Source organism: Bombina bombina, chromosome 4 (assembly GCF_027579735.1).
Source record: "Bombina bombina isolate aBomBom1 chromosome 4, aBomBom1.pri, whole genome shotgun sequence".
Taxonomy (NCBI): Eukaryota; Metazoa; Chordata; class Amphibia; order Anura; family Bombinatoridae; genus Bombina; species Bombina bombina.
In genome coordinates, this window is record NC_069502.1 from 742,265,748 (window position 1) to 742,293,001 (window position 27,254).

The 27,254-nt window shown below is 38.9% G+C and overlaps 1 protein-coding gene across 1 annotated transcript in view; it reads left to right on the forward strand.

Annotated features, from left to right (window-relative positions):
* Positions 1-27,254, forward strand: part of LOC128655577 (protein unc-93 homolog A) — a 78,660-nt gene that overhangs the window by 11,031 nt on the left and 40,375 nt on the right. The window contains exon 3 of the mRNA XM_053709170.1: positions 7,107-7,336. Coding sequence (XP_053565145.1) covers positions 7,107-7,336 — 230 coding nt within the window. The remainder of the gene's footprint in view (positions 1-7,106; positions 7,337-27,254) is intronic.

Below are 27,254 nucleotides of genomic sequence, written 5' to 3' on the forward strand. Positions count from 1 at the left end.
CAGCGAATGCATCAGGATATACAATGACCATACAGGCTTTCACTGAATAGTTGCAGTTATGTTCTTATATAAATATCAATATGCATTTACATATGAAAATATATTCAAGCACATATCTCCAAATTCCAACTAGACCTATGCATAGGGCAGCACTAAATAATGAATATATCAATACATTGTAAAATATAATAAAACAAAAAAAATGTTTTTTTCATTAAATGATACATTTTTCATTTAATTACATTTTTTAATGAATTAAATGTATCTTTGATTTTGTTTCTCTCTAGAAGAACTCACATATAAGAAGCATAGACATTAAACATAAAATGTATAGTGTAAGGACGGTTTACCATAGCAATTAACTTGTTATGGTGCCATTTCCCAGAAATCCGACATTGGATGGAATTGTTAACACAAAGTTAACTTACACCTACACAAAAAAGAGTGACTGCACACTGCACAAAATATTTCAATGGAAACCTGGTACTAAAATGGAGCCATAAACTACTTTTAACTGTAGGATGCTTCGGTAGGTTATGGCTCCATTTTTACTGACTCAATGGAACCAAGCCCTTATTTTAAGTTCTTGCAACAACAGAGGACTTTAATTGTTTTTTTTTGTACGAATATACGTCTAGATTACGAGTTTTGCGTTATGAGGGGTGCGGTGTTAACTTGCATGTTGTCCCCGCTCACTTCCCTACAGCGCTGGTATTACAGGTTTTCAGAAACCAGGAGTTATTAGTCAAGAAGTGAGCGTAGAGCAAAATTGTGCTTCATACCGCACGCCAATACCAGCGCTGCTTAAGTCAGCGGTGAGCTGGTTGCGATTTCCCCATAGACATCAATGGGGAGAGCCGGCGGAAAAAAAGTCTAACACCTGCAAAAATGCAGCGTAAAGCTCCGTAACGCAGCCCCATTGATTCCTATGGGGAAACTAAATTTATGTTTACACCTAACACGAACCCCGAGTCTAAACACCCCTAATCTTACACTTATTAACCCCTAATCTGCCACTCCGGACATCGCCGCCACTATAATAAACATATTAACCCCTAATCTGCTTCCCCCAACATCGCCGACACCTACATTATATTTATTAACCCCTAATCTCCCACCCCCAATGTTGCCGCAACCTACCTACACTTATTAACCCCTAAACTGCTGCCCCAATGTCCCCGCCACTATAATAAAACATATTAACCCCTAAACCGCCGCACTCCCGCATCGCAAACACTAGTTAAATATTATTGGCCCCTAATCTGCCGCCCCCTACCTACATTTATTAACCCCTAATCTGCCGCTCCCAATGTCGCCGCCACTATACTAAAGTTATAAACCCCTAAACATAAGTCTAACCCTAACCCTCCCTAACTTAAATATAATTAAAATAAATCTAAATAAAGCCTACTATCATTACCTAAATAATTCCTATTTAAAACGAAATACTTACCTGTAAAATAAACCCTAAGCTAGCTACAATATAACTAATAGTTACATTCTAGTTAGCTTATGTTTTATTTTTATTTTACAGGCAAGTTTGTATTTAATTTTAACTAGGTAGAATAGTTATTAAATAGTTATTAACTATTTACTAACTACCTAGCTAAAATAAATACAAATTTACCTGTAAAATAAAACCTAACCTGAATTACACTAACACCTAACATTACACTACAATTAAATCAATTACATAAATGAAATAAAATTAACTAAATTACAAAAAAGCAAACACTAAATTACACAAAATAAAAAAGAAATTATCAGATATTTAAACTAATTACACCTAATCTAATAGCCCTATCAAAATAAAAAGCCCCCCCCCAAAATAAAAAAAAACCTAGCCTAAACTAAACTACCAATAGCCCTTAAAAGAGCCTTTTGCGGGGCATTGCCCCAAAGAAATCAGCTCTTTTACCTGTGAGAAAAAAAAATACAAACAACCCCCCCAACAGTAAAACCCACCACACACACAACCAAACACCCCAAATAAAATCCTAATTAAAAAAAATTAAGCTCCCCATTGCCCTGAAAAGGGCATTTGGATGGGCATTGCCCTTAAAAGGGCATTTAGCTCTGTTGCTGCCCAAACCCTAACCTAAAAATAAAATCCACCCAATAAACCCTTAAAAAAAATTTAACACTAACCCCTGAAGATCCACTTACAGTTTTGAAGAGCCGACATCCATCCTCAACGAAGCCGAGAGAAGTCCTCAGCGAAGCGGCAAGAAGTCCTCAACGAAGCCGGGAGAAGTCTTCATCCAAGCCGGCAGAAGTGGTCCTCCAGACGGGCAGAAGTCTTCATCCAGACGGCATCTTCTATCTTCATCCATCCGGCGTGGAGCGGCTCCATCTTCAAGACATCCGGCGCGGAGCATCCTCTTCCATCAAAGTCTTCTTCCAGAATGAAGGGTCCTTTAAATGACGTCATCCAAGATGGCTTCCCTTGAATTTTGATTGGCTGATAGAATTCTATCAGCCAATCGAAATTAAAGGTGAAAAAATCCTATTGGCTGGATGTCTTGAAGATGGAGCCACTCCACGCCGGATGGATGAAGATAGAAGATGCCGTCTGGATAAAGACATCTGCAGACTTGGATAAAGACTTTGGCCACTTCGTTGAGGACCTCTCCCGGCTTCTTGGAGGATGGATGTCGGATCTTCATAACTATAAGTAAATCTTCTGAGGTTAGTGTTAGGATTTTTTAAGGGTTTATTGGGTGGGTTTTAGATTAGGACTTGGGCTGTAATAGAGCTAAATGCCCTTTTAAGGGCAATCCCCATCCAAATGTCCTTTTCAGGGCAATGGGGAGCTTAGGTATTTTAGTTAGCTTTTTATTTGGGGGGTTGATTGTGTGGGTGGTGGGTTTTACTGTTGGGGGTATTTGTATATTTTTTTTTTTACAGGTAAAAGAGCAGATAACTTTGGGGCAATGCCCCGCAAAAGGCCCTTTTAAGGGCTATTTGTAGTTTATTGTAGGTTAGGGGGGGGGTTATTTTGGGAGGGCTTTTATATTTTCATAGGGCCCGTAGATTAGGTGTAATTAGTTTAAAGCTTTGATAATTTATTTTTTATTTTTTGTAACTTAGTGTTTATTTTTTTGTGTAACTTAGTGTTAGTTATTTTTTGTAACTTAGGCCTAGATTTGGAGTTTTGCGTTAGAAGGGGTGCGTTAGCTACGCATGCTTTTTTCTGGCCGCACCTTTTAAATACCGCTGGTATTTAGAGTTCACAGAAGGGCTGCGTTAGGCTCCAAAAAAGGAGCGTATAGCATATTTGCCGCCACTGCAACTCTCAATACCAGCGGTGCTTACGGATGCGGCCAGCTTCAAAAACGTGCTCGTGCACGATTCCCCCATAGGAAACAATGGGACAGTTTGAGCTGAGTAAAAACTTAACACCTGCAAAAAAGTAGCGTTCAGCTCCTAACGCGGCCCCATTGTTTCCTATGGGGAAACTCTTCCTAAATCTGCACCTAACACTCTAACATGTACCCCGAGTCTAAACACCCCTAACCTTACACTTATTAACCCCTATTCTGCTGCCCCCGCTATCGCTGACACCTGCATATTTTTTTTAACCCCTAATCTGCCTCTCCGTACACCGCCGCAACCTACGTTATAGCTATGTACCCCTAATCTGCTGCCCCTAACCCCCGCCGACCCCTATATTATATTTATTAACCCCTAATCTGCCCCCCACAACGTCGCCGCCAGCTACCTACAATAATTAACCCCTAATCTGCCGACCGGACCTCGACGCTACTATAATAAAGTTATTAACCCCTAATCCGCCTCACTCCCGCCTCAATAACCCTATAAGAAATAGTATTAAACCCTAATCTGCCCTCCCTAACATCGCCAACACCTAACTTCAATTATTAACCCCTAATCTGCCGACCGGACCTCGCCGCTACTCTAATAAATGGATTAACCCCTAAAGCTAAGTCTAACCCTAACACTAACACCCCCCTAAGTTAAATATAATTTAAATCTAACTAAATAAATTAACTCTTATTAAATAAATTATTCCTATTTAAAGCTAAATACTTACCTGTAAAATAAACCCTAATATAGCTACAATATAACAAATAATTACATTGTAGCTATTTTAGGATTAATATTTATTTTACAGGCAACTTTGTATTTATTTTAACCAGGTACAATAGCTATTAAATAGTTAAATAGACTAGAATGCTAGCTCAATCTGATTGGCTGATCCAATCAGCCAATCGGATTGAACTTGAATCTGATTGGCTTGGGCTTGGATCAAGACTTTGGAGTCTTGGATCAAGACTTTGGTGGACGGAATCGGTGAACCCGGCGTGGTGAGTTGTAATGTTGGGGGGGGTATTGTGTGTTTTTTTTTCCAGGCAAAAGAGCTGAATTCTTTGGGGCATGCCCAGCAAATGGCCCTTTTAAGGGCTGGTAAGGTAAAATAGCTTTTCTATTTTAATTTTAGAATAGGGTAGGGCATTTTTTTATTTTGGGGGGCTTTATTATTTTATTAGGGGGCTTAGAGTAGGTGTAATTAGCTTAAGATTGTTGTAATATTTTTCTAATGTTTGAAAATATTTTTTTATTTTTTGTAACAGTTCTTTTTTATTTTTTGTACTTTAGTTTGTTTATTTAAATTGTAGGTATTTTATTTAAGTAATTTATTGACAGTGTAGTGTTAGGTTTAATTGTAACTTAGGTTAGGATTTATTTTACAGGTAATTTTGTAATTATTTTAACTATTTTAGCTATTAAATAGTTATTAACTATTTAATAGCTATTGTACCTGGTTAAAATAAATGCAAAGTTGCCTGTAATATAAATATTAATCCTAAAATAGCTCCAATGTAATTATTATTTATATTGTAGCTATATTAGGGTTTATTTTACAGGTAAGTATTTAGCTTTAAATAGGAATAATTTATTTAATAAGAGTTAATTTATTTCGTTAGATTTAAATTATATTTAATTTAGGGGGGTGTTAGTGTTAGGGTTAGACTTAGCTTTAGGGGTTAATACATTTATTAGAGTAGCGGTGAGGTCCGGTCGGCAGATTAGGGGTTAATAATTGAAGTTAGGTGTCGGCGATGTTAGGGAGGGCAGATTAGGGGTTAATACTATTTCTTATAGGGTTATTGAGGCGGGAGTGAGGCGGATTAGGGGTTAATAACTTTATTATAGTAGCGGCGAGGTCCGGTTGGCAGATTAGGGGTTAATTATTGTAGGTAGCTGGCGGCGACGTTGTGGGGGGCAGATTAGAGGTTAATAAATATAATATAGGGGTCGGCGGTGTTAGGGACAGCAGATTAGGGGTACATAAGTATAACGTAGGTAGCGGCGGTGTGCGGTCGGCAGATTAGGGGTTAAACATTTTTTATAGAGTGGCGGCGATGTGGGGGGACCTCGGTTTAGGGGTACATAGGTAGTTTATGGGTGTTAGTGTACTTTAGACCACAGTAGTTAAGAGCTTTATGAACCGGCGTTAGCCCAAAAAGCTCTTAACTCCTGGGTTTTTTCTGCGGCTGGAGTTTTGTCATTAGATTTCTAACGCTCACTTCAGCCAAGACTCTAAATACCGGCGTTAGAAAGATCCCATTGAAAAGATAGGATACGCAAATGGCGTAGGGGGATCTGCGGTATGGAAAAGTCACGGCTGCAAAGTGAGCGTTAGACCCTTTCATGACTGACTCCAAATACCAGCGGGCGGTAAAAACCAGCGTTAGGAGCCTCTAACGATGGTTTTGACGGCTAATGCAGAACTCTAAATCTAGGCGTTAGTTTTTTGTAACTTTGTAATTTTTTAGTGTAGATTTAAATGATTTGAGTAGGGTTAGGTGTTTAAATATATAATATAGTTAATTTGATTTGTAGTTTATTGTAATTTTAGTTTAAAAGTTAGGTAAGATTAATTATTAATTTAATGTAGTTTAATGTAAAGTTTAAATCTAAAGGTAAGTTTAAATTTATTATAAGATAGGGATGAGTTAATATTTAATGTAAGGTTAGAGGGTTGTTAGGTTTAGGGGTTAATAGGTTTAGTAAGTGCTAGTGATGTGGGAGGCCAGGGGTTTAGGGGTTAATAACTTTATTTAGTTGCGGTAGGCTCCGGGAGCGGCGGGATAGGGGTTAATAACTTTTATTTAGGTGGCGGCAGTGTTGGGGAGGCAGATTAGGGATTAATAAGTATAATGTAGGTGGTGGCGGGGCGGCAGATTAGGGGTTAATAAGTATAATGTAGGTGACGGCAGTGTAGGAGGTGGCAGATTAGGGGTGTTTAGACTCGGGGTACATGTTAGGATGCTAGGTGTAAACTTTACTTTTATTCTCCCATAGGAATCAATGGGATATCGGGCAGCAGCGAACATAAGCTTTCGCTGCTTTGAGACTCCCATTGATTCCTATGGCATCCGCCGCCTCCAGGGCAGCAGATTGAAGACCAGGTACGCTGGGCCGGAATAGTGGCGAGCGTACCTGGTAGATTTTTGTTAACTAGCAAAAGTAGTCAGTGCGGAATTTGCATTCAGAACATCTGTAGTGACGTAACCATCGATCTGTGTTGGACAGAGACCGGCGGATAGTATGTTACATCACAAAATTCTACTTTTGCCGGTCTGTAGCCTTTGATAACTAAAAATCAAGCTCTTCACAATTAGGCTGTGGAATTCCAGCGTATTTCCGGTTTACGGCTTGAAAATAGGCCCCTTAGTGTTTTCTCCCTGGTCATACTAAATATGTCCATCTTTGTTGGCAAGTGTTACTAGGTTTAGCCAAAATAGTTTTTCTTTACACATTTGATTCAGTGGAAAGATATTTACAAAATGTTGTGCTTTTAGTATATAACCTTTTAATTTAACTTCAACTTGATATTTAGAATGAAAAAATTATGTTTATATTACAAAAATCCACTAGAACAAAATATATGAGCAGACGGTTGTCACACTAGTTTATCCATAATTTACCATTAGTTTTAGTTCTGAACTAAATGTTGTTTTTTTTTTTTTAACGTTTTGTTACTAAAATGTCAAATATATAAAAAAAAAAAAAAACTTGTATTTTGACAGTTTGAAGTGAATTATGATACGTTAAATCCATATGTTTCCATTTTTAAGGTACACACTCATTCCCACATCTTTGATTTTGGGATTTGGAGGAGCTCCCTTGTGGGCTGCAAAATGCACATATCTTACAGAGAGTGGAAACAGATATGCAGAGAAAGCTGGAAAGGTTGCAAAGGATATTGTCAATCAATACTTTGGACTATTCTTTTTAATTTTCCAATCATCTGGTGTTTGGGGAAACTTGATATCGTCATTAATATTTGGTCAGACTCCAGACGCAGGTAAGGCACAGATCAATATACTATACATTTCTTAATCTTATTATGTTATAATGTTTAACACATAACACATATCTCGTATCAAATACACAGATTAACCCCTTACGGAACGCAACGTACCATATATGTCTCCAGTCATTAAGGGTTTCCTTGTTTATAATAGAGCGGGTCCCGCCACTGGTGGCAAAACCACAATATTAGTATTGCAAACCCCATGGTCCTTAAGGGGTTCAAAATGCAAAACACTAAATAAATGTTATTTGATTCACAAATCGTGTAACTTGTAGTTCCTTGCAAAACCTTATAATGCTAATAAAATTTAATTGTATCAGTAGTGTATTATGTTCTTAGCTAATCTGGCTTGCCGCCACCTTGGGGCTTAGATATTTGTTATGTAACTTTTAAATAGTGCAAAATTAAAGTAACACTCCCACACTTTATTATGTGAGCTAAAGTAAGGGCAAGGTACAGCTGTAAATAAGCAAGTTACATCACAGAACTGTGAAAGTGCACTGCTTCTGTCACAGAAGCAACAATATGCGTGCTACAAAATGGCAGCACCCAGTATAAAATGCTGGCTATATAATAATGGCCTCCATTTATTAAGCTGCAGAATAACTATGTTCCCAAGCAGGGAACCTGTCTGACTGAGCTTGGCACCAGCAATGCTGGTAAGTTATGATTGCACAAGACCCTACTTGTGCAATCCTGCCCACTGCTCTCACGTGAGGACCTGTCAATCACCCTGGACAGATCAGTCCGAGTCAGAGGTGATTTTGATCTGCTACAGCTGAGGTGGCAGAGGGGTTAAGAAGGAACAGTCGTACGACTGATGATTCTTAACATGCGTATGCAAGCTCACATGAGTACGCCTGCACAGCAAAGGCTCTGATGCTGCATCCACAACTTCTTAAATGTAGCCCAATAAGATCACAATCCCAGCATCTTATTGACTGATATACCATAGACTAGTGATGGCAAACCTTTTTGAGCCTGAGTGCCCAAACTGCAACATGAAAGCCACTTATTCATCTCAAAGTGCCATCAATGTTAGCCAGAGTTCCAAATTGCTTCACCAAGTAACCCCTAAAAGCAGCTGTACCAGCCACACTAAAACAACTGCTTTTTTAATGTATCTCTGATGAGGAAAAGGTGGGTGTTATTATTTCATTTTACACTAGCAAGGCCTGAGTTAGAAGTTACAAGGTTATTGTGCACAGTCTGTTGTTAGTAAGCTAGGAGTCATATTATCCCTATGACTTCAGAAAGAGGGCAGCTCTCTCTAGCAGTCAACTGGTTAATGTCAGGTGGGCTCAGACAGGGAAGTTAGGGCTGATGCTCTGTGTTTGGAGGGAGAGAAGACACCGCAAATAAACACCACAATGTACACAGGTGAAAAAAAAAAATGTATAAGCCATGCTCTATATTCATATAATAGATCAATAAATATAAATATTGTGATACTACCCCATCCTACAAATACATTCTATATAATGAGGAAAATAAACAAATGACTTTTTTTCTATTTGCAAAGCAAAAACACTTTACAAAGCACTAAATACCGGAAATGCTTATACTTTTTAGATAGTTATATGATAGATATAGAATAGGAATGTAACATAAATGAGTAAAACTTCCTGAAAGTTTTCCAAATAATTTCACACTGAGTTCTTTGAACATATTGTGTGAAAGGCTGTTAGGTACACAGTCCGCTTGGCGGCCGCCTCACATTTGCTGCTGGTTCTGTTACTGGTTCTGTTACTTTCGCCCTGGCTGCCTTTTGTAGTCTAGCCCTCAAAACGCTAGCTGTCAGATGCAGCCCACTGATTGACTGCATGGTAACAGGTGATGCACACGTGCACACTGTATATAGCTCTTAACGCCTTTTGCGCTTGACCTTCTATGCGTTGGCCCCCAAAAGCCGCTCCTTCAAACCAGAACATTGCTTGCCATATCTGTGAACTTCTGGCTCACGTGCCAACAGAGAGGCAACTGCGTGCCATAGGTTCACCATCACTGCATAGACTAATTCTCTTCGCTTAGTGAGCTAAGAGAGACTGCATCCTAAAGTTGCCCTGGCCACTTGAGCAAACAAACAGCTGTTTTTACAGCTTTTTCACCTGAGAACATCTTTATGTTGCTTAGCTTGTGTCTGAAACATTTTAAGCCCATAGATCAGACATCCTCAAACTTGGCCCTCCAGAGGTTTTGGAACTACATTTCCCATGATCCTCAGCCAGCTGATATGCTGGCTGAGCATCATGGAAATGTAGTTTGAAAACCTCTCGAGGGCCACGTTTGAGAATGTTTGCTATAGATCATACATTAAAAGGCCATTATAGTGATAAAATGGAATGCTCTAACTCATGGATGGCCAACTGGTGGCCCCTGGGCCATTTGCAGCCCTTTGAATAGTTTTTGCGGCCCCAGTGAAAAAGTTGAACTGTGAATGTGTGACATCGTTTTTGTGGATTATAGATACAAAGGAAGGTATCTCCTATTGGTGATAATAAAAGTGGTGGGAATAAAACACACTATTCTATGACAATATTGTGTGTTTCAGATGTGGACCAAATGCCAATGCAGTCCCAGAGTAATACCAATGCAGTCCCAGAGTAATATAACTGTGATGAAACTGTTAAAGCGCTCCCCAGTGATTTGAGAGATGATAGAATGCAATATAAAAGTCAATGTTAACTTCAGTCAGCAAATGCGGACTTACCAGGCTCACTCGATCTCATGCAAAGGATTCCCCTCGCATCGAATGCCCTGCCGTAGACGTGGTTAAAGGGACACTGTTCCCAAATTTTTTCTTTTGTGATTTAGATAGAGCATGCAATTTTAAGCAAATTTCTAAGTTACTCCTACTATCAAATTTTCTTCATTCTCTTGGTATCTTCATTTGAAAAGCAAGAATGTAAGTTTAGATACCGGCTAATTTTTGGTGAACAACCTGGGTTGTCCTTGCCGATTGGACAACACCAATAAACATGTGCTCTCCAGGGTTCTGAAGCAACAATTGGCTGGCTCCTTAGCTTAGATGCCTTCTTTTTTAAATAAAGATAGCAAGAGAATGAAGAAAAATTGATAATAGGAGTAAATTAGAAAGTTGCTTAAAATTGCATGCTCTATATGAATCAAGAAAGAAAAAATTTGGGTTCAGTGTCCCTTTAAGCGTGTGTCTCCTCCACGCCGTTGCTACTGACAGTTTTCGCTGACATCACTGGGGGCGCGTCCTTTCAGTCGTTGTATGATTGGCGTAGGTGCGGTGTCGACCAACCCCTTTATCCTCGATGCAAAAATCCAATGGCTACGTTTCCTCTGACGTTCGGGGGGGGGGTGAAAAGCCGATACCTTCCGATTGGGTCCAGACCTGGTCGGCTCCTCCGGCTGTATCGCCTGGAGCTGTTCGTGGGATAAAGATTCACCTATTCGGTTGTGCTCACTGGATAGGTCCAAAATCCACAGGAGTACAAGAATTAGGAGCACCAGCCGAGATAGGGTAAAAACAAGCCAGGTTCTCAGGCAATAAAAGAACAAGGAGGTCAGCAAGACAAACAGCTGATGCGTTTCGGCATTGTGCCATAGTCTAAGCTTAGACTATGGCACAATGCCGAAACGCGTCAGCCGTTTGTCTTGCTGACCTCCTTGTTCTTTTATTGCCTGAGAACCTGGCTTTTTAATTATTGTACTAATAAAAGACTTGTTTTTACCCTATCTTGGCTGGTGCTCCTAATTCTTGTACTCCTATCGTTTTTGTGGAACCAATTATATGTGCATTTGGGACTTCTGTGTAGTCTACAAACCCAAATGAGCCCTCTGAAGGGGAGAACTTCAAATAGAGGGTACCCTGTAACATTACATGAATCTGGCACTGCAGCACTAGAAATTGTAAGGAAATTTATTATTTGTCTTTTAATATCCATAAATTAATATGTGCCCCTTAAGGCTTCTAAAATATTGGTCTGCAGCCCCCATGTTTTAGGAAGTTGGCCCCCACTGCTGTAATTTGTTAGAGCATGTTATTTTATTACTAGTTGTGGAGCAAAGCTATGTGTTTAACCCACCACAGAGGGAGATCAGTGGTGCTCTGTGGGTTCTGAGTGGTACTTTAACTATGTGTTTAGCCCATTTGTGTAGATTAAACACATAACTGCTGCATTTCATTTCATCATTATAACTATTTAATTTAAGATGTATTAGTTATGCTGCAATGTATTAATTGAGGTCTGCACACTTTTCCATGGTGATATATACAATTATAGGGAGGGATATTAAAGGGACATTAAACCCAAAATTTGTCATTAATGGTTAAGATAGAGAATAAAATTTTAAACAACATCCTAATTTACTTCTATTATCTAGTTGCTTCATTCTTTAAATATCCGTTGTTGAAGAAAAGCAATGCACATGGGTGAGCCAATCACACGAGGAATCTATGTGCAGCCACCAATCAACAGCTACTGAGCCTATCTAGATATGCTTTTCAGCAAAGGATATCAAGCGAATTAGGCAAATTAGATAATAGAAGTAAATTAGAAAGTTGTTTGAAATTACATGCTCTTTCTAAATCATGAAAGAAAAAAAATGTGTTTCATGCCCCTTTAAGGATAATCAGGATATACTGTATGTCTGAACATTCAGTCAAGCCTGAGCTTTGTTTAAGATGCATATACAGTATATTTATTTTGCTATGATATTGTTTGTGATACAACAATACTTAGAATTATGTTCCACATAAAGTGAGAATTCTAGTGTACATCCAGATGAGTTTTTAAAACTGTTCTCTCTCACTGTCATGTATAAGGATTGTATATATATACATATATATATATATATATATATATATATATATATATATATATATATATATATATATATATATATATATATATATATATATATATATATATTAGCAAAGGAGAGCACTCTCACTCAGTACACCAACTGCCAGGGTGCTAGTGTAATTAAATATAACCGAACATAAAACTGGCACTCTCTGATCTTTCCATGAAAAACCTTTTACTGTGAAAGTAGTGACGTTTCGGGGACAAAGTATCCCCTTCCTCCGGCACAGTGTATACAAAGTGCAAACAATATATAGCAAACATTTGAAAACCCCACCCCCCAATTAGGACCAAAAAAACGCCAAATGGTAGTCATGGTGACCACCCAATCACATAGTAAACAAATATAGTGTGTAATTAGTTACAACAAAGCAAATGCACCAATCTGTCTGAGCTTAATAGTAAGCGCATGTGAATAGATCATATGTGACATGTATAGTATAACTAGAACAATATGGTCTGCATGAGAGAACAGGCAAAACATGAAAGAGCAGGCAAACAATGAAATGTACATTAGCATGCGTATCTTACTTGGACTGCAACTTAATCACTGTATGGCAAATTTCATATATTATACAGACAATGCGAAAAAAACCAGATAAAGACCTGTTATACATAGGTAGGGCTTAGTGAAGCCGTTATTACTTACGGAACCTTTACAGCATGATCAAAACATATAATCCAAGTACTTCCTGAAAGGGCACATGCCTAACAGGCCCAATCGGCAGCCAGCATCAGCGTTGCCGTGGCAACGCACCGTTCACTGCCAAGGTGCTCATAATAGTAAAGGAGGACCCAATCGATGACGCAGATCCAATGGGCGGGTTTAACCAGCGATGTGTGGTCACAGCAAAACAAGGCCACTATGCAAAAAAAAAATGGCATTAATCCAATAAACACATCACAAAGGAATTAGCTGAAGCACTGACTAACCCTAAGAGTGTATATCCCCATGTAAATATTTTGTGCACTGAAAAAAATGTATTACTAAATCCAATACATAGTGATGTGTGCATGATAACATCATCTGTGTATTATGCGGGTAGGAGCCTATAACAAGAGGAAACAGTTGACATTAAACTCAAAGACTTATACAATATTAAACTAGTAGAGGCAAATATAATGTTATCAAAAATGTATAGAGGAAGGTAAATTCTTTATAGTTAATACACTATGCCCCAAATTAAACTGTTAAGGGAATTATCCCACAACCAATATATACTGCAAAAGGATAATTGTCTATTGGGAATAAATAGTGTACCAAATCTAGTACATAATGTATACTGACTTATGTATAATGTAGATTGGAGCCTATGACAAGAGGATATAATGGACCCTAAATTCAAAAGCTTATTGCAATGATCTAGGGCTCTCATTAGATTTAAGACAGGCGTGGACCCTCATTATTGATGACAAGATAGTCATAAAAAACAGTGCCAGTCTATGACGGTATTGAGTCCGTTAGGTTGCACAGTGTTCAAGCGATAGATCCACCTCGCTTCTGTTTGCAGGATTATTCTATTCCTGTCACCCCCACGTTTCAGAACGAGGATATAGTCTATCAGAACAAAGCGAAGATCATTCACTGTGTGGCTGGCCTCGAAGAAATGCCTCGCCACTGGCTGTTCCCTCTTCTTATTCTTTATGGCCGTCCTGATGGCCGATCTATGGTTGGCAAAACGTGTCATCATCTGAGGTCTTACCAACATAAAATCTCCCGCAACTACAATTAGACAAACCACATGAGTGGTAGTGCAGGTGATAAAATGCCGAATAGAGAATCTCTTATTTGTATGTGGGTGTCCAAACGTGGAGCCAGGTACCATAGCATTGTAGGTTGAACACCCGGCACACCTGAAACAACCCTGTATTTTATTTCGTTGGAGCCAATTGACTTTCTTATAGCAATGGGAAAGGTCTGTAATCATTAAAGTGTCCTTTAAATTATTGTTCCTTTCATAACCCACTCTAGGATGTTGCCATTGATTAAATGGGAGAGATGGATCGCTTTTAATGATATTCCAATGCTGGTTAAGACTCTTGCACAAATTACTGGTGGCAGGACTGTATGTAGTAGTGAACATTAGGCGTGATGTATTGTCCCTAACTCGATCAGCAGCTGTAAGTTCGGAGCTTTCAACCATTTTTTTACTGGGACCTCTCTGCACTTTAACACTTTTCACATGCACTTCTTCATGTGCAGTGTATAATTTAGAATCTAGGGAGCGCCTCAAAGTGGGCTGGGATATATATGCACATAAAACGTTGATAAGATTTATGAGAAAATGCACAGGTTTATTTATACATACACAATAAAAACAGTAAAAAATTTGAAAAATATGAAATTGCAATCAGATTGAGTTGAAATTATTCAACTTATTAGATGTGTATCCTCTTATACATTAACTTATATGGTATCAAACAGAGTGGTGATACATAAGTGTAAAAGAGTAAAAAATATAAAAAGAAGTCATTCATGGATCCATGGGTACAATAAAAGTAAAAAGTTGAAAAAAGTAAAAAAAATATAAAAATATAAAAATATTCGTTATAATGTCCTAAATCCAAAATCCAAAAAATATCCCAGTGTACCTGTGGAATATAAAACAAAAACAAATAGTGCAATAACGTTTAGGAAATCCTTAGTACAAATGAAATGAGGCTTACCATCAATACCCAACGCGTTTCGGCCATTCCTTGGGCCTTTTTCAAGACTGTATTGTGGTAAGCATAACTAGGCCTCTTTTTATACTATGGTGCACCTATCACAGTGCACCAAAATTTGCGCCAAAAAATATTGACCTTTGAACCGGAAGTGGTAACTTCCTGTGTCTTAAATGTTTATGAATAATTATTTTTATTAGTTGTTGTGGCAAGTTTTAGGCTGTGTACTTAATTCCTCTATAAGCTGAGTGTTCCTCACAATAGAAAAGAAGCAAAAAGGCGGAATTTGCATCGCCGAAATCGCCGAAACCGGAAGTGCACTTGGCATGTTGGTGTCACTTCCGGTTCGTGATTAGGGGCCGGTCTCGTTTTAAATCTAGTTCTGGACTAACATATATAGTGATTCTTATAACAGACTATGATGTTTTAAGTGGTACATTTGTTATGCCATTAGGTCCCAAGGGAGTGCTATTTCCTGTGTCGTTTCAGCTAATGTGCATTACCGGAAGTGACATCATTACCGGAAATGGAATTCCGGTCTCTTTGTGACCGGAAGTGACGTCATAACCGGAAATTTAGTTCCGGTCATTTTATGACCGGAAGTGACGTCATCACCGGAAGTGGTGTTCCGGTCTGTGTGAGACTCTGGGTATTTTTCAGGGTTTGTAGTACTGGATGTGAAAAAACTTAGTCAAATGGTATGCATAACTTAACTTAAAGCGTATGTATACAAAAACGGTCAGTGAAATTATATAAAAGCGTATGTATACAAAAACGGTCAGTAAAATTATTTACAGAGACGAATTATAAAACAATTGGTTAAAATACTTGGTTTAAGTATATGTACTAGATATAGGATAAAGGTATAATACAAGTCTTTTATTAGGGTACATAAGCAGACAAATGTGCAAAATAAATCTCATTGGGTCCTGAGTTGATTAAATAAAATCAAAGGTGTCAGAAATCACTGTTCTAGTTAGATGCCTGATTAGTGTCATATTTTGAAAGATGAGGATTCCACTAATTCATATATTGTTTATTGGTTTGGTTGGTCTAATAGTTGTAGAATGGGTTCCCTCAACATCAGATGTTTCTCTGCGTGGAATCCACCCGGTAGATGGGGCTCTATGTCACCACATCAAGAAGAGTTTGTGGGAGGCAGTATAAAAAGTGTTAAGAGGTCTTAAAGGTGTAAAATGGAATTTCATGGAATTGTTAAAACATTTGTTAAAACATTATTAAAAATTCCTTAAAAATCTGGTAAGTAGGTGGATAATAAAAGAGTACGGGTAAAAAGGGGAGTTGTATCATGTACTTATTAGGTAAACTAGTCGATTACGCTAGTATGAAGATACATGCTAATAATGGATCTTTGTTTCCTATAGCGCATGTTTTTGAGCAGATCTATTTGAGATTAAATAAATGTGACAAATCCTCCTTGTGGTTCAGACCCCTGGGATAAAGGCAGTCTAAATAGAATATCCATCTTGATTCTTCTATAAGGAGTTTTTTCTCTTGGTCTCCCCCTCTCCAACTGGGGTTTACTAGTTGGATACCGCAATATTTGAAATCTTTCTTATTTCCCTGATGTTTTTTAGTGAAATGTTTGTATAATGGAGTTTCTGTACTCTTATTTTTGATCTGTAGTAGATGCTCTCTAATGCGGTGCTTAAGGGGTCTAGAGGTCTGACCAATGTATTGGAGACCGCAGCTACATTCTATAAGGTATATGACTCCCTTACTACTACACCTTATGTGGTCCCTTATAGGGTAAACTATTTTGGTGTTATGTGCTGTGAGTTGCTTGGTTTTTACACCTCTTTCACACGCCTTGCAGCTAGGGCATGGATAGAAACCCTTAATGTCTCTGCCTTGTATATCTCTCGTTTTCAACTTAGGGGTTCTGGGTATACTGGGTGAGAGTATGCTCTTCAAATTTTCTAATTTACGATAAATACATTTTGGTGTTTCTGGGAGCCTTTCCCCGAGTACATCGTCATCTTTCAAAATCGACCAGTGTTTCCTTATGATCCTTTCTATAATATGTCTGTTAGTGCTGTATTTTGTTATGAAAGGGATATTCACTATTTCATCCTCCCATACTGATTTGTTTTCCTTATTTTTATACAGTAGAAGGTATTTTCTGTCTTTCATCCTAACCTCTGATATGTTTTTCTCCAAGCTGTCATTATCATATCCTCTTTCAAGGAACCTTTCTTTGATCATAGTCACTTGCTGTTCCCATTTCTCCGGGTTGGAGCAGTTTTTCTTTAGTCTTAGCATCTGGCCCTTGGGTATATTAGATTTCCAGTTGGAGTGGTGGCAGCTGTCTTGGTGAATATAATTGTTACAGTCTACCTGTTTGAAGTGAGTGGATGTTTCAAGTTTGCCTTCAATTACTTCAATTCTCAGATCCAGGAATGTAATCTCCTTCAAACTTATTTCGTGTGTAAACTTAAGGTTGAGATTATTATTATTCATGACCTTAATTGTGTATAGAAGGTCCTCCATAGAACCTTTCCAGATTAGCAAAATATCGTCTATATACCTTCGGTATAGGACCAGGTCCGCGCTAGCTGGGCACGATTCCCAAAAAATTTGTTCCCATCTTCCCATATACAAATTCGCGTAGCTAGGCACGAACCTGGTCCCCATTGCTGTTCCGCATATTTGGTTATAGTAGGTCCCCTGGTTAAAGAAATAGTTATGGGTCAGTATAAAGTTAATGCCATCTAAGATAAAGTTCTTATGTAATGTTGGCATGTCTGGATCCTTCGTCAAAAAGAAGTCGATGGCTTCTAGGCCCCCCTGATGAGGAATGCTCGTATAGAGGGATGTCACATCACAGGTAGCCAGAATGTAGTTGCTTTTCCATTCGATACCCTCTAATACATTTAGGACTTGCGTTGAGTCCCGCAAGTATGATGGAAGTTTCATTACATGTTGTTGGAGTTGTTTGTCTACATATTCTGATAGGTTACTCGTTAAAGAACCTATCCCTGATATGATTGGTCTTCCTGGCGGTTTTTCGATGGATTTGTGGATCTTGGGGAGGTAATAGAATACTGGAGTGATAGGGTGTTTAACACTCAAGTATTTGTATTCCTTCTCATTCAGTATTCCATTTCTCCTTGCCTCCCCCAAGATCCTATCTAAGTCCTTCTTGTAGCCTTCAACGGGGTTATTCCTAAGTTTCTCATAGGTCTTTTGTCTTCGAGGATCCTGTTGCATTCTTGGTTGTAATCCGCTTTATCTAAGATTACCAGACCTCCTCCTTTATCCGCTGGTTTAATAACCAGGTCGTGGTTTCTTTCAAGGGATTTTATTGTTGACAGTTGATCCTTATTGAGGTTATGTTTGGTCATCTTGAGTTTATTCTGACTGATGTTTCTGATATCGTTACAAACCAAAGTGTCAAATGTTTCAATTGCATTTCCTTTACTCCTCACCGGGTAAAATGATGATTTTGGTCTTAAATCGGTGTGTTTATAAATATTGCTGGTGAGGCTTGAGCTTTCTGGATTCAGATTTCCTATTCTTGAGGACTGGAGTTTCAATGGGGATTTGATAAAATGTCTCTTGAGCGTTAGTTTTCTTATGTACTCCTTAGCATTCACAAAGGTTTCAAATTTTTTTAGACCTTTTGCTGGGGCAAATGAAAGCCCATAATTGAGGACTGAGGATTCCTTATCTGTGAGAGTTATCGAGCTAAGGTTGTAGATACCTTTCGGTATCCCTTCATTTGTTGGGGGGTTGGTTGGATGTTCGTCTGATGGAGCTTTCTTCCTATTTATTCTCCTCCCACCTCTCTTGCCTCTGTGTGTTTTCTTTTTTCGGTTGGCGTCATGAAGTCTTCGGGACATCAGTTCTTTCTTTTTGAGGATGTTCTTTCTAGTTCTTTGGTTGACGTCTGGTGTAATCCTAAAAAAGAATGTCCCGATGTGGATGCTGCATTTTGTTCGTTAGGGCTTGGGTTGGGTGCTCCATTATGTCTATCATTTGGTCTGTATTGTTGACTCTCATTGTTCATTTGTCTCGGGGTATCTTGACCTCCTCTGTACCCTGGGTGGGTGGGGTTTATTGTTCTGTTGTGGATCGTGTTGTTATTTTCTCGCCAACTTCCCCTTCTGTTTTGAAAGTGCCCATAGTTTCTAGGTCTCCTATGGTCCCAGGTGTTATCGAAGTTTTCCCTTTGGAATCTGTGGTCCCTTTGGAATCTGTTGTTACCGTGGGTTTCTTCGTATGGGCGCGTTCCGTATCTCCTCATCGGGAAATGGTATAGTGGGGAAAATGGTTCCCTGTAGGGGTAATTGGGAATAGTCTCTCGGTAAAATCTCTCAAAGTTGCCCCTTCCATTGTATCGGGGTCCATGGTAGGTTTTTCTGTTATTCGGAGTCCTAAATCCCTGATGCCCATCATCGGTCCTTCTTTGGTTGTGCTGATAGTACATATTCCCTGGGGTTCTATTGTATTCAGGTCTGTAACCCATATTGTTGTCTCTCATTGGTTGACCTCTATCACTCCTATTCAGATGGTCTGGATGTAGCCCCCTCTCTCGTGGTTCTTGATAATCTCTCTGGTCGAAATCTGTTGGTGGTATATAGGATTGTTTCCTTCCTCTGTTATGGACCTCAATCCACTCATTGTTTTCACTTCTTTTATGTCCGTTCTCGTCTCCATCATTACATCTGATGTCATTGTTTGTCGTGGATTTATGTAGGGCATCATTTTCTTTTGCCTCTCTGATGGATTCCAATTCCCTATTCAATTTCTTTGATTTCTTATTCGTGATGTCCTCCCTCATTTTAGTTACCCTTCTGGTGAGGTTTTCCTTCCTTTCTAGGAGATCTTTGGTTTCGATTATTGATCCATCTGGACTTGTGAGGTCATCTTCATTCTTTTTAATCTCCTCGTCCACTTTAGCTAGGATGGATTCTCTATATTCAATAATTGCCTCCATTAGCTTTCTGGAGCTCTCTATCAGAATATTAGACCATTTGTCTATAAATTCCGGATCTTCTAACTGGAATGCACAATCTTTTTTAATTAACAATCCCTTAGGGATAATTTTAAATTCTAGGCACTTCCTAAGAAAAGTGATTTCTGCTTTATATTTCACCTCTTGTATCAGCAGTTTCTCCAAGTTTCTAAATATGGAATTGTAATCAATTGATCCCGTGTCTCTATTGTTTTGGTCTGTAATCGAGTAGTTAATTTCTAATGTGATATCTTGTCTCATGGACTTGGTAATGTCCATGGTTGATAAACCTCTTAGTGAGATCTGGGTGTGGCGGTTAATACAATAAGATAGGTGAATTAGTATCTCTGTATAGGTATAGGTATAAAGGTGGGTATATGAGGGCTGCTAGTGAGGTTACTAGGTAGAAAAAAGAACTGAAATAGGTTGTGTTCCTCACAGCGTCTCCTCTGTATCCAACTAGCTCCCCAGAAAAAGTAAGACACCTAGTTTGTCTATAGATATTGAACAGTGTATAATTTAGAATCTAGGGAGCGCCTCAAAGTGGGCTGGGATATATATGCACATAAAACGTTGATAAGATTTATGAGAAAATGCACAGGTTTATTTATACATACACGATAAAAACAGTAAAAAAAATTGAAAAATATGAAATTGCAATCAGATTGAGTTGAAATTATTCAACTTATTAGATGTGTATCCTCTTATACATTAACTTATATGGTATCAAACAGAGTGGTGATACATAAGTGTAAAAGAGTAAAAAATATAAAAAGAAGTCATTCATGGATCCATGAGTACAATAAAAAATGAATAAAACCATATAACAGGTACAGATGCAATCTTCAAAATTTAAAACACTAAAAACATACAATACAATAAGTAAACGATTCCTAAATATAATAAGTGTGTAGTGTCTCCTATGTGTATTAGACAATCCCTGATATCAGGGTAAATAGTTCCAAGTTCCTTGGGGGCAGTTCTGCCCTATGGTGAGTCGATCCTAGGGGTGATAGCTGTGAAGGTATCCAAGAAGTCTGACTTAGTGGAGAGTGATGTAAAATATAAAAATGTAAAAAATATATCAATGTGGAAAAAAGAAAAAAGATATCCTAGTGTTGTGATCAAATAGCAATAAAAATCAAATCCAAAAAATGTGATAAAAGTAAGTAAAAAGTTGAAAAAAGTAAAAAAATATAAAAATATTCGTTATAATGTCCTAAATCCAAAATCCAAAAAATATCCCAGTGTACCTGTGGAATATAAAACAAAAACAAATAGTGCAATAACGTTTAGGAAATCCTTAGTACAAATGAAATGAGGCTTACCATCAATAGCCAACGCGTTTCGGCCCTTCCTTGGGCCTTTTTCAAGACTGTATTGTGGTAAGCATAACTAGGCCTCTTTTTATACTATGGTGCACCTATCACAGTGCACCAAAATTTGCGCCAAAAAATATTGACCTTTGAACCGGAAGTGGTAACTTCCTGTGTCTTAAATGTTTATGAATAATTATTTTTATTAGTTGTTGTGGCAAGTTTTAGGCTGTGTACTTAATTCCTCTATAAGCTGAGTGTTCCTCACAATAGAAAAGAAGCAAAAAGGCATAATTTGCATCGCCGAAACCGGAAGTGCACTTGGCATGTTGGTGTCACTTCCGGTTCGTGATTAGGGGCCGGTCTCGTTTTAAATCTAGTTCTGGACTAACATATATAGTGATTCTTATAACAGACTATGATGTTTTAAGTGGTACATTTGTTATGCCATTAGGTCCCAAGGGAGTGCTATTTCCTGTGTCGTTTCAGCTAATGTGCATTACCGGAAGTGACATCATTACCGGAAATGGAATTCCGGTCTCTTTGTGACCGGAAGTGACGTCATAACCGGAAATTTAGTTCCGGTCTTTTTATGACCGGAAGTGACGTCATCACCGGAAGTGGTGTTCCGGTCTGTGTGAGACTCTGGGTATTTTTCAGGGTTTGTAGTACTGGATGTGAAAAAACTTAGTCAAATGGTATGCATAACTTAACTTAAAGCGTATGTATACAAAAACGGTCAGTGAAATTATATAAAAGCATATGTATACAAAAACGGTCAGTAAAATTATTTACAGAGACGAATTATAAAACAATTGGTTAAAATACTTGGTTTAAGTATATGTACTAGATATAGGATAAAGGTATAATACAAGTCTTTTATTAGGGTACATAAGCAGACAAATGTGCAAAATAAATCTCATTGGGTCCTGAGTTGATTAAATAAAATCAAAGGTGTCAGAAATCACTGTTCTAGTTAGATGCCTGATTAGTGTCATATTTTGAAAGATGAGGATTCCACTAATTCATATATTGTTTATTGGTTTGGTTGGTCTAATAGTTGTAGAATGGGTTCCCTCAACATCAGATGTTTCTCTGCGTGGAATCCACCCGGTAGATGGGGCTCTATGTCACCACATCAAGAAGAGTTTGTGGGAGGCAGTTTAAAAAGTGTTAAGAGGTCTTAAAGGTGTAAAATGGAATTTCATGGAATTGTTAAAACATTTGTTAAAACATTATTAAAAATTCCTTAAAAATCTGGTAAGTAGGTGGATAATAAAAGAGTACGGGTAAAAAGGGGAGTTGTATCATGTACTTATTAGGTAAACTAGTCGATTACGCTAGTATGAAGATACATGCTAATAATGGATCTTTGTTTCCTATAGCGCATGTTTTTGAGCAGATCTATTTGAGATTAAATAAATGTGACAAATCCTCCTTGTGGTTCAGACCCCTGGGATAAAGGCAGTCTAAATAGAATATCCATCTTGATTCTTCTATAAGGAGTTTTTTCTCTTGGTCTCCCCCTCTCCAACTGGGGTTTACTAGTTGGATACCGCAATATTTGAAATCTTTCTTATTTCCCTGATGTTTTTTAGTGAAATGTTTGTATAATGGAGTTTCTGTACTCTTATTTTTGATCTGTAGTAGATGCTCTCTAATGCGGTCCTTAAGGGGTCTAGAGGTCTGACCAATGTATTGGAGACCGCAGCTACATTCTATAAGGTATATGACTCCCTTACTACTACACCTTATGTGGTCCCTTATAGGGTAAACTATTTTGGTGTTATGTGCTGTGAGTTGCTTGGTTTTTACACCTCTTTCACACGCCTTGCAGCTAGGGCATGGATAGAAACCCTTAATGTCTCTGCCTTGTATATCTCTCGTTTTCAACTTAGGGGTTCTGGGTATACTGGGTGAGAGTATGCTCTTCAAATTTTCTAATTTACGATAAATAAATTTTGGTGTTTCTGGGAGCCTTTCCCCGAGTACATCGTCATCTTTCAAAATCGACCAGTGTTTCCTTATGATCCTTTCTATAATATGTCTGTTAGTGCTGTATTTTGTTATGAAAGGGATATTCACTATTTCATCCTCCCATACTGATTTGTTTTCCTTATTTTTATACAGTAGAAGGTCTTTTCTGTCTTTCATCCTAACCTCTGATATGTTTTTCTCCAAGCTGTCATTATCATATCTTCTTTCAAGGAACCTTTCTTTGATCATAGTCACTTGCTGTTCCCATTTCTCCGGGTTGGAGCAGTTTTTCTTTAGTCTTAGCATCTGGCCCTTGGGTATATTAGATTTCCAGTTGGAGTGGTGGCAGCTGTCTTGGTGAATATAATTGTTACAGTCTACCTGTTTGAAGTGAGTGGATGGACTGTATGTAGTAGTGAACATTAGGCGTGATGTATTGTCCCTAACTCGATCAGCAGCTGTAAGTTCGGAGCTTTCAACAATTTTTTTACTGGGACCTCTCTGCACTTTAACACTTTTCACATGCACTTCTTCATGTGCACTGCACTTTGTAACTAGCATACAATATGGATACTGGTGTGGAGGACACAGAGGTGCTAACATATACAGACAATGATGCAGCTAGAATCCTCTTTGCTCTGGATGAGGATATGGCAAGAGATGACTCAGCCAATGCCATTTATTTGACACTATTGAAATTAAATAAAAAAAGAGTTGGATTTGAGACTCCATGGCCTATATCTCTCTGAATATCATAGAAGGAAGCTGATCCCCAGGGGGTTTCGTATAAGAAACCTACCCACGATTGGATGTGTGAACCCTGAGTTTTGCAAGTGCTGGTGCGCAATTCTCAACAAGTGCTCGCTTGACTTGATACTACTTGTTACTGAAGAAGTGAGAGCACTGTTTGATAAAGCCAAACTGGAAATACATGAATGTGAGACAAAGAAGATACAAGTCCTAAGGGAGGACACTTCTGAAACATGGTTGGTGAAGCTGGCTACTCAAGTTAAGTAATATAAGGATAATCTTATCCAATTTAAGAATAGGAAACTGCAGACCGTATGCGAGGACCACAAGGACAAAAGTGTGTACCCCTGGCTGACAGGGGGCAATAACAGGGGAACCTATATACAGAGGAAGAGGCGACAATGCTACTACACTAAACAATCACTCCAAACCGTAGGCAGCAGTTCAGGTTCTGACAGCGATATCCCTCAGAGTGGCAGTGGCCCTGCCAATGCATCTGGAAGCACACAGCAGTTTTTTCAAGGAGTCACTACAAGAGCTGGCCAAAGAAAATGAGGGGGGAGGCCCCACCTACGGGGGGGGGCTGGAGAGAGAAAGCCACCGCTACCCCCCAGGTAACACAGATTCCAAGTTTGGGCACGGATTTGGTCGTGAACATCAGCCATTGGCTCTTTACCTTTGCTGAACAAAGTTTTGTCAACAAGGGCCTTAGTTTTGTCCCTACTCGTAGAAGTGACGAATTTGATACCTACATCGACTGCCAGAAATTCCAAAGATCATTGAGACTAAAGGAATTTTTTAAAGATACTGATACTCAGGTTTCAGCACATCCTTTCAAATGTACAAGTACCTTCGAGCCACACAGCTTGAATCCAAGTATAAAGACTTATATGAGAATGGTGTCCCAGGACGTTAATGGAATGGAACATGTGAATTACTGTAATAATCTCTCAGAAGATGAGAAAGAAGCCATTACATCCTTGTCCTCTGATCCAGACATTGTCATTAGAACAGTGGACAAGGAGGGTGCCGTGGTGGTCCTGGATTACTCCTATTACCGGGATGAAATACTCCAGAAGTTGAAGGATGGAACCACCTATGTGCCACTCAAGAGTAATCCAACAGGTGAATTCAAGAAGATCATTGACAAAGCGGCACTACAGGGTTATAATTTTGGCTGGATAGACGAGAATACTCTTAACCCCTTAATGACCACAGCACTTTTTCATTTTCTGTCCGTTTGGGACCAAGGCTATTTTTACATTTTTGCGGTGTTTGTGTTTAGCTGTAATTTTCCTCTTGCTCATTTACTGTACCCACACATATTATATACCGTTTTTCTCGCCATTAAATGGACTTTCCAAAGATAGCATTATTTTCATCATATCTTATAATTTATTATAAAAAAAATTATAAAATATGAGAAAAAAATGGAAAAAACACACTTTTTCTAACTTTGACCCCCAAAATCTGTTACACATCTACAACCACCAAAAAACACCCATGCTAAATATTTTCTAAATTTTGTCCTGAGTTTAGAAATACCCAATGTTTGCACGTTCTTTGCTTTTTTTGCAAGTTATAGGGCCATAAATACAAGTAGCACTTTGCTATTTCCAAACCATTTTATTCAAGATTAGCGCTAGTTACATTGGGACACTGATATCTTTCAGGAATCCCTGAATATCCCTTGACATGTATATATTTTTTTTTAGAAGACATCCCAAAGTATTGATCTAGACCAATTTTGGTATATTTCATGCCACCATTTCACCGCCAAATGCGATCAAATACAAAAAATCGTTCACTTTTTCACAAACTTTCGGTTTCTCACTGAAATTATTTACAAACAGCATGTGCAATTATGGCACAAATGGTTGTAAATTTTTCTCTGGGATCCCCTTTGTTCAGAAATAGCAGACATATATGGTTTTGGCATTGCTTTTTGGTAATTAGAAGGCCGCTAAATGCCGCTGCGCACCACACGTGTATTATGCCCAGCAGTGCAGGGGTTAATTAGGGAGCTTGTAGGGAGCTTGTAGGGTTAATTTTAGCTTTAGTCTAGTGTAGCAGACAACCCAAAGTATTGATCTAGGCACATTTTGGTATATTTCATGCCACCATTTCACCGCCAAATGCGATCAAATAAAAAAAAAAGTTCCCTTTTTCACAAACTTTTTGTTTCTCACTGAAATTATTTACAAACAGCTTGTGCAATTATGGCATAAATGGTTGTAAATTTTTCTCTGTGATCCCCTTTGTTCAGAAATAGCAGACATATATGGCTTTGGCGTTGCTTTTTGGTACTTAGGCCGCTAAATGCGCATCACACGTATTATGGCTAGCAGTGAAGGGGTTAATTAGGTAGCTTGTAGGGAGCTTGCAGGGTTAATTTTAGCTTTAGTGTAGAGCTTAGCCTCCCACCTGAAACATCAGACCCCCTGATCCCTCCCAAACAGCTCTCTTCCCTCCCCCACCCCACAATTGTCCCCGCCATCTTAAGTACTGGCAGAAACTGCCAGTACTAAAATAAAAGCTATATTTGGGCTTTTTTTTTTAAAGAAAAGGCATATTTACATATGCTGCTCTGTAGGACCCCCCTTTAGCCCCCAACCTGACTGATCCCCCACCAAACAGCTCTCTAACTCTCCCCCTCTGTCTTAATGGCCGCCATCTTGGGTACTGGCAGCTGTCTGCCAGTACCCAGTTTAGAATAAAATTGATTATATTTTTTTATTTTTCCCCTTTTCTGTAGTGTAGCTCCCTGCCCCACCAAAGACCAACCCCCCACCCCCTCCTAGATACCTTCGATTTATATTTCAAATAAAAATACCCCTTTCTCAAACTTTTGAGCACAGTTATATTTTCTGTAGTGTAGCGTTCCCATCCGCTCCCGCCCCGTGCACGCGCCCGCCCGCCGCCCCCCGTGCACGCGCGCGCCCCCATCGGCCCTGCCCCCGATCCCGCCCCCCTCTACATTACCCGGCCCATCGATGGCCGCCCACCCGCCTCCCAAGTCGGCTCCCACCCACCAACGATACCGGCCATCGATGTCCGGTGCAGAGAGGGCCACAGAGTGGCTCTCTATGCATCGGATGGCCATCTAGAGTTATTGCAGGATGCCTCCATATCGAGGCATCACTGCAATAACCGGAAAGCAGCTGGAAGCGAGCAGGATCGCTTCCAGCTGCTTTCCACACCGAGGACGTGCAGGGTACGTCCTCAGGCGTTAACTGCCTTTTTTTTGAGGACGTACCCTGCACGTCCTCGGTCGTTAAGGGGTTAAAGGGACACTGAACCCAAATTTTTTTCTTTTGTAATTCAGAAAGAGCATGCAATTTTAAGCAACTTTCTAATTTAATCCTATTATCAATTTTTCTTCGTTCTCT